This window comes from Mya arenaria, chromosome 11 (assembly GCF_026914265.1).
Source record: "Mya arenaria isolate MELC-2E11 chromosome 11, ASM2691426v1".
In the NCBI taxonomy this organism is placed as follows: Eukaryota; Metazoa; Mollusca; class Bivalvia; order Myida; family Myidae; genus Mya; species Mya arenaria.
Genome location: NC_069132.1, coordinates 8,773,318 through 8,781,972, shown reverse-complemented (window position 1 = coordinate 8,781,972; position 8,655 = coordinate 8,773,318). Strand labels below are relative to the sequence as shown.

Here is an 8,655-nt window from a genome sequence, read left to right as displayed (position 1 = left end):
AACTTCTTAACGGTAAATAGAAATGATAGAAACGAAGGCCCTGGAGGAGGAGTATTCATTGCCACAAACGACAACATAACCCAAGAGGCCCAGCCACACCTAACAACCCCCTGTGAGCTGACCTGGTCCAAACTTCGACTTAAAAACAGGAAAGACCTGTACATTGGTTCCTTTTACATGCCACATCGTAACAGTAACTGTCTACATCAGCTCAACCAATCCTTGCAGAAATTAACACAAAGTGCGACAGAACGAAACATCATCCTATCGGGAGACTTCAATTGCCCAAATATTAATTGGGAAACCCTATCAGTTGACAAAGGCGCCCCTGACCGCGAAGTCCAACAAGCACTGGTTGACCTCATAACAGAACATGGACTCGTCCAAGTACACAAACAACCTACAAGAGATAACAACATCCTTGATCTTGTCCTGACTACAAACCCGTCACTAGTTAAGTCATCATCATCACTCCCTGGAATTAGCGATCACGCCATGGTTGTCACCGACATTGATATCATACCATACTATATTAAACAAAAGCCTAGGAAAATATATCTCTATTCCAAAGCGGACTGGGAACTCATCAATACCGAAGTAGATAAGCTCACCTCTGAAGTAATCAGTTCTCCTACTAATAACATTGAAGACGTTTGGAACCAAGTGAAGCATGGAATAAACAACATTTTGAACAAACATGTACCATCATGTACAAGCAAAAAGAGAAAGTCCCTCCCATGGTTCAATGGCCACTTCAAGCGCATGACTAGACGCAAAGCCCGGCTGTACAAACACGCCAAAGAGACAGGTATCTGGACCAACTTCAAAGCTTACCAACGACAATGTAAACGTGAACTTAAACTTGCAGAAATAAACCATGTTAACAACACCATTCAGAAAGGACTCGAAGAAAATAACACCAAACCGTTTTGGCGCTATGTTAAATCCAAGCGACAGGAGAGCATAGGAGTGCACCCCCTAAAAAGAAAGGGCCAGTTATTCAGCAGTGGTAAAGACAAAGCGCAGATCCTATTGGATCAGTTTAAGTCCGTATTTACTAAACAAGACACTTCAAAACCGAATACCACGAAGAGGGCTAAATCATCAATCTCAAAACTCCATATCACCACCAAAGGAGTCGAAAAACTTCTTCAGAACATTGACATCAGTAAGGCCAGAGGTCCTGACAATATCCCGAACATCCTCCTTAAAAATTGCGCGAAGAGCATTGCTCCAGCGCTACGCCACATATTCCAACTTTCCGTTGACCTAGGTAAACTGCCTGAAGACTGGAGAAGCGCAAACATTTCACCTGTCTTCAAAAAAGGAGACATCCATTCTGCTGAAAACTACAGACCTGTATCTCTCACCTGTGTGTCAAATAAACTTCTAGAACATATCATCAGTAAACATATTTTAGACCATCTGGAACGAAACAAAATTCTTACATCTTTGAACCATGGTTTCCGATCGGGCTACTCATGCGAGACTCAACTCCTCACAACAGTTCACTACCTACTCCATCATTACGACCAAGGTGACCAAGTTGACGTTATCATCCTTGACTTCTCGAAGGCGTTTGACACTGTCCCTCATGAAAGTCTTCTCCATAAGATGCATCTCTACGGCATTGATGGCAACATCAACCTCTGGTTAAGAGACTTTCTGACAAATAGGAGGATGCGAGTGGTAGTTGAAGGTGATTCGTCTGAATCTGTACCAGTAGACTCCGGCGTGCCACAGGACACTGTCTTAGGCCCCCTAGCCTTCCTCTGCCACATAAACGATCTTCCAGACAGCGTCAGATCCACCGTTCGCCTGTTCGCTGACGATTGTCTCCTATACAGACATATCAAGTCTCAACATGACCACCTTCAACTACAGAAGGACCTACAAGCACTAGAAGTCTGGGCAGAAACGTGGGGTATGCGCTTTAATGCTAAAAAATGTTACATCATGAGCATAAATAATAAGTCATCAAATTTCTACCAACTCGACGGGCACATCTTACAACAAGTCGAGCAAAACCCTTATCTTGGTGTTATGATCACTGAAAACTTGAAATTCTCAAACCACATAAACAACATCTGCAACAAGACCAGCTCCACCCTAGGGTTCATTAGACGAAATCTCAAACACTGCCCTCTATCATGCAGAAAGGCAGCATACGTATCCCTAGTTAGGTCTTCTTTGGAATATTGTTCTACTGTATGGGACCCTTTCCTCCAAAAGGATATCGACAAAATTGAACAGATACAGCGCCGATCTGCGAGATTTATAACCGGCGACTACTCTTCCCGAGATCCAGGCTGTGTGACGAACATGCTGAAGACCCTTGAGTTGCCACCACTACAAGATAGAAGACGAACGTCACGTTTGACCTTCCTCTACAAGATGACCGAGGGAAAGGTGCCAGCTATGCCAGCAAATGCCTATCTGACTCCCATTAGTGGCAAACGCCTGATTAAACCCAGAAATCTTAAAGACTTTGTATCAAACAACCTAGTGCAAAAACACGCAATAAACCACTCAAAGTGTTACAAACATATAAACTGTAAAACTGAACAATTTAGGCAATCGTTCCTACCTAAGACTATCACCGAGTGGAATAACCTGGACCCTTCCATTGTGTGTGCTGATACAGTGAACTGCTTCAGAAGAGCAGTCCAACAGTCTTACTAAGTGTTCTCTCTCCCGCTGCGTACATGCTGAAAGGCTCTGCAGCGTATACATCCAGATCCAGATCCAGATCATCAAGGCGACCCGGGTTCGATTCCCGGCCTGGGCGCATGTGAGTTTGGTTAGTTGTCACCAAGCCGGACAAGTGGGTTTTCTCCGGGGACTCCGGTTTCCCCACATCACAAGACCACACTGTCGCACAACTTTGTATAAGCTGTCATAGCTTTCTTCACAATCGTTGTAAAATATATAACGTTTAAACTATCCAGGGTACGGGCGAGCGGTACTACCGCCACCATTGGGTTAGAGCAATAGGGCGAGCATGTTGAGTTTATTTCAGGGCGCTACTCATTCGGAACTCCTCGGCCATTTTTTTCAAAAACAACCTCGGATGTATTTGGACGGTTTACATACTGAAAAAGTGGTACGTAAGTAGATCGCGTAGTAATTTTATTTAGGAGTTACACTTTGTGACTTAACTCTTGGGATTCTTAATTATGTTTGCAATAATACAATTCAATGGCAATCAATTTAAACTTAGATCAATAAATACAACTATAAAACATTACATTTAATTAATGATATAATTAAAAAATTTACGAACTACTTCAACTGATGTACCTGCATACATCCGAGGTTGTTTTCGATAAAATGGCCGAGGTGTTCCGAATGGGCGCTACTGGCCCGTCCAAGTGCGTCAACCCGAGTGACAGAAAACGACTTGTTTTGTTGTGGGTCATAGTGTACTGGTTACCTTGTGTCTTTAAAATGCACCAGTGCTTAGCACTCAACGTTCCTCCCGGAAGATGATAATACATTCTAGGCGAGGTGAGGCATCTGGCGTTGACAGTCAAATGATTACCGCTCGACCTAGGATCCACCGCAACAGCCTGGAAGCCGCTAGTACCGTTTTATAGTATTCCATGTGAGGTGGCAACACCACAGACTTTGTTTTTCAGGAGTATGAACACGCTCGACCATTTGCTATTCGAAAGGCATGCAATGTCAATGGTAGCTTAATTAATAGTGGTAATCGGTAATCTTTTCTAAAAAGACATACGTTTAGCCACTTTATTTGTTATTTTCTCCGCAAATATGTTTAAACATATTTATTTCATGAAATTATACAAGTGCCAACTGATACATTACATATAGCAATGGAAATTAACAAATGTTTTATATGTTAATGGAAAAAACATGTATACAGATCCATGAAATTTATTATATATCGAATAATCATTGAATAATAAAAAATGTTTCTGTGTCTTTCAGTAAACAGATGAATTTTGAGTCACATGTAAATCAGCAAATACAATTGAACTCGGCGAAACCTTTTAGTAGAATCAATGTAGGATTATACGGAAGAAAATATTTTAGATTTAGTACAATCAGAAAAACGTACGTTACCATTTAAGAGTAACCTTAAGGTGATAACTGTTCCAGGAACCAGCGAGTGTATTGTTGTTAGCATAAGTGTTCTATTGATGTTAAATAGAGGACAAATGAGCATAAAGTGACGAACAGATTCTACTTCCACAAAGAGACATGCTTGCGAGGGAACGATGTTCTTGCGAAATAGATCGTGATTTAACGAGCTGCAGCCAAATCTTTTTAAACTTGATGGTTATCACTCGACTTTTTGTGCCTTAATTTCTTTGTTGCAAGTATATTGGCGCATAGTGAGACGGCAAACAAACCTTTGCGAAATTGATTAGCTTTAATTATCCTTTTTATGTTTCTGAAGATGGCTTATGATCACGAGCCTTTAAACTTAGCCTTTTGTACTTTGATATTGAACAGCTGGTATGATAATCTTCATGCGAATATTCGAGTTAAACCATACCTGGTGCCTTAATTTCTACTTCGAGAGAATTTTTCAGCTAGTGTAGATGATATGTAACGGACCAAACACCAATTCAACCTTTAAATGTACACATGATGGCATGTTCTTAAAATAAAATAGTTAATGTCAAAACGCTATATACATGTATATGTTTACAGAACGGCTTGCGCAAAGGACGATCCTCTCTCTTTTCTGTCGAGGAAAATACTGGAGGTGTGAATCACTTATTTATTGCATCCATCTTCAAGAAAACGTCGCTTCCAACGGTCCTTTTCGGTTTTGAATTATGGAACAATATTTCCAGGGCCGATATTGCACTTCAAGAAAGATCGCATCGTTTAAAGGGCGGTTTTAAAATTTCACAAAGAAAATTGGATGTCACACATCAGACGTCATTGGATTCGGAAAGTTCTTGCAAATACATAATTCCGTCTCTCCATTTTTAATATTTACGGAAATAAGTTGAGCCACGGAACGGACTCACGCATTAAGCGCTGCATTTGCTTAAAGAGACTAGACACTCGGAAATGATACACTTGTCAAATAATGAAAACTGTCAACAACTTACATAAAATTGACATCGTTGTGTACAACACATTGAATCTTACTTACTGATGTATCACGTACATCGCTTACGACACATGCATCTTTCGCAGTTTTTGCGCATTTTTTTCCAAATCGAATTTTACTGGGGTTGTCTACCACGTAAAACACAGTACGTTTAAAAATGGCGTTCGTATATTTACCTGTACTCGTAAACAGATATGATTTAAACTGGAAAACCACAATGCGCTGTTTTTAAACGGGGACACACAGATGAGACATAGCCATTCTAAAACGCCGTCCAGGCTTTTTTTATATTGATGTTTAGTCCAGGCTAAACATCATTCAAAAAAGCCTAGACGGCATTTTAGAATGACTAAGATCACAGGGGCAGGTTGCGTTGTTTTGACACACCACGCCCCCGTCCGTTTTTTTTTGTTTGTTTGTTTTTTTATCAAATTTTAGTAAGAATATGATGTGGTAACTGTAACTTGTGAAAATTGGCAAAAAAATATTTTTTTTATTTTATTATCCTTGTACGCAACCTGCTCCTGTGACTAAGATGAGACAGCAGCATGATTGTTGCGTTTATTATTTTAATCAATGTTAATACCTCTGATATATAAACACAAAGCGTCTTGTAAAATTCTACTTTATCGACATTTATAGTATGCTATATGACCACCAGAAAAGTAACCTCCATTCAGCTATGCATTTTATACATTATGTGTTCAGGTGTTTTATACATAGCCTCTAGAGAGGTAAACCACACAGTTGATGCAGCTCACTTGTTTTTATCTGGTTCCCTGCTTACTGGTATCCCATACAGTACCGAAAACGAGTGTAAGGGGAAGGAACTTCAGACTAACATGTTGTTTTCAGCTACAAAATTAGTATGTAAGTGTCTATTATGTGCTAAAACATAGATATTTAAATGTTGACGTATTACATATGTATTTTTTTTGCTTAGTTTTGTATGATTTTTAACTATTCACTCATCTTTTTACTAAAAACAAAAAAATCAAATTATATAAGCTTTTCGACAGAGGTTAACTGTGACATGTATGTCATGGTTATTGTGTTTTGTAGATAATGTATTCCGACTGGTATTTTAAGAGCATTAATAACTAGCCATTGTTTTAGTGTGCCGCGCGGTTATGATAGTCATCGAATATTTCAGAGCACTCACTGATCTGTAAAAACCTGTCTTAATCTGTATTAGCAATTCTCATTGTAAGTCCCACACAGACATTCTAAATCCCAGATTAATTTATAGCGACATTATCAATATTTAAAGCGATAAGACAGGTTACGCGCAAATAGTGTTTAAACGTTAAGATATTTCACATACAATTTTTACGAAAATAAGGATTATACATTTCCACCAAACATAGCAATGGCGACGCGCGGACCGGCGAGGCTTCAGACGCTGTTCGAGTTTACGTGCCGGAACCTCCGTGGGGAGAACGTGGCGCTGAGCAGCTTCAAGGGGAAGGTAGTGCTGGTGGAGAACGTGGCGTCGCTCTGAGGAACGACGACGCGTGACTACACGCAGATGAACGAGCTGGTCGCCAAGTTTGCTGATAAGCTCGTCATCATCGCCTTCCCCTGTAACCAGTTCGGACACCAGGTATTTTTTCAAACATACGAATTTTGATTGGTTACTTCCGTTATCGTATATATATATATATATATATTATATAAGCCGACGGAGTAAAATATGAATAACATATTTTTAGTTTAATTTCATTTTGGTCACAAAAGACAATAATGTTCATTTTACTTATAGCGTTTCCATCTATATTTAGCCTACTCTTTAGTTATATTTCATAATCGTCGACGTCATCAAACGTAAATATCTTGCAGTGCTATGACCGTATGTTTGATTTTCAGGAAAACGGTAGCGGGGAGGAGATTTACGCCTCCCTGAAGCACGTTCGGCCTGGGGGAGGGTTCGAGCCTAATTTTCAACTCATGGAGAAGTGTGACGTCAACGGAGCAAAGGCGCACGAGCTGTTCGATTTTTTGAGAAATCGTCTGCAAACGCCGAGTGACGATAGCGTCTCATTTATGAACAATTCGAAGAACATCATTTGGGAGCCCGTGACGAGAACAGACATTGCATGGAATTTCGAGAAGTTTCTTATTGCTCCAGATGGAGTGCCCTTCCGTAGATACAGTCGATACTTCCAGACGAAGAACATACAACATGATATCCAACAACTAATTGACAAGTTTAAAGTTTAATCATTGCGTTCTAACATTAATAGAGACTTTTCCAAGGCAGTTTAAGAAAACGTAGTTAATTGAATAAAACATGGTATATCGCAAAACAGCCGGATGATATTGTGAATTATGACATATAACCTCAGCACCTTTGGATAAAACAGAACTTTTTAATCAGGACAACATCTGAGAGTAAAATATTTAGAAAATGGCAAACATATATTACCATGTAGTTGTGCACAAGTTATGTCCTCATTTATCACGTTGAAGTATTTCCGTGGGCTGCCGAGTATGAACGTGACGTCATAATCTGTTACAGACGACGCCACATGATGAACCATGTGCATGACCCACGGAAACACTTCAACACATGCATCTAGGATTTATTTCAATACCGTCAGTATTACTGAGCATGCAATAACTATATAAAATTGTATGAAACGTTTGTTTTTCTGTTACTACACTTTTCAACATGATTTTGAGATAAAGTTGTACCAATGGACACCTGGTCCTAGTATCACGAAATAACTCAAAACTTAACCTTAAACTCAAACTCAAGTTTGACTTGAGACTTTTTTTGGATGACTGAAATGAGTTTTGACTTAAAATGAGTCCTGTTTTGAGGTCATTCTTTGAGATTGAGTCAGAGATTTGTCTTAAGTTATTTCATGATCCTGGTGCCTGGTTATCAAAATACGTTCCTATCGTGAATACGTCACTAGACAGTTGATCAACGCGTTAATAACAGATTAATGACTATTTAATTTTAGCATCAATGACAAAACATCAATCATAGCAGAAAAGATGTCCAAACCTGACAGACAGAAACTATTAGGCATCTTGGTCAACTAGTAGGCAATTTTAACCTTTAAGTTGCATCTGTGTTCAGTGACCGATAATGGTATGTTACTAGGGTTATTCAGCAACATTTCTAGAATATATATACAAGAGGGCCATGATGGCCCTAAATCGCTCATCTGGGTAAAAGAGTTTAACCTTTGTTATCAATATAGCTTGTTTCTCAAAGAATATTGAACAAGAGCTGTCACAGTATGTGACAAATGCCCCTGAATGTGACATTGACCTATGAACAAGTACATAAAAAGTTGATCTTGCCTTTATGTGTCAAATACATATGGCAAGTCATTTTAAATTGCCTCTGAGCATAGAAAAAATACCAACCATACTTGACAGCCAACACTCTTATGTCCTCATATTCAGCATTCCATTGTGAATAAACACTTAGTGTGACCTTGACCTTAGAGGTAGGGACACAAGTCTTGCACGCCACACTTCGTCTTGATATGTCAAACACATGTGGCAAGTCATTTTAAATTATGTCCATACAAGAAAAAGTTACAGCC

At 39.4% G+C, this 8,655-nt stretch overlaps 1 protein-coding gene across 2 annotated transcripts; it reads left to right on the top strand.

Annotated features, from left to right (window-relative positions):
• Positions 1-5,871: 5,871 nt before the first annotated feature.
• LOC128208427 (glutathione peroxidase 1-like) lies at positions 5,872-7,736 on the top strand. 2 transcript variants are annotated; one of them, XM_052911989.1, is made up of 3 exons: positions 5,872-5,962; positions 6,460-6,695; positions 6,959-7,736. In XM_052911989.1, exons 1-3 carry the CDS (start codon positions 5,935-5,937, stop codon positions 7,310-7,312), a joined length of 618 nt encoding a protein of 205 aa, XP_052767949.1. In that variant the 5' UTR covers positions 5,872-5,934; the 3' UTR covers positions 7,313-7,736. The 2 variants fall into 2 exon arrangements, with proteins under 2 accessions (XP_052767949.1, XP_052767950.1); XM_052911990.1 differs by lacking the exon at positions 5,872-5,962 and having other exon boundaries at positions 6,309-6,695.
• Positions 7,737-8,655: the final 919 nt, after the last annotated feature.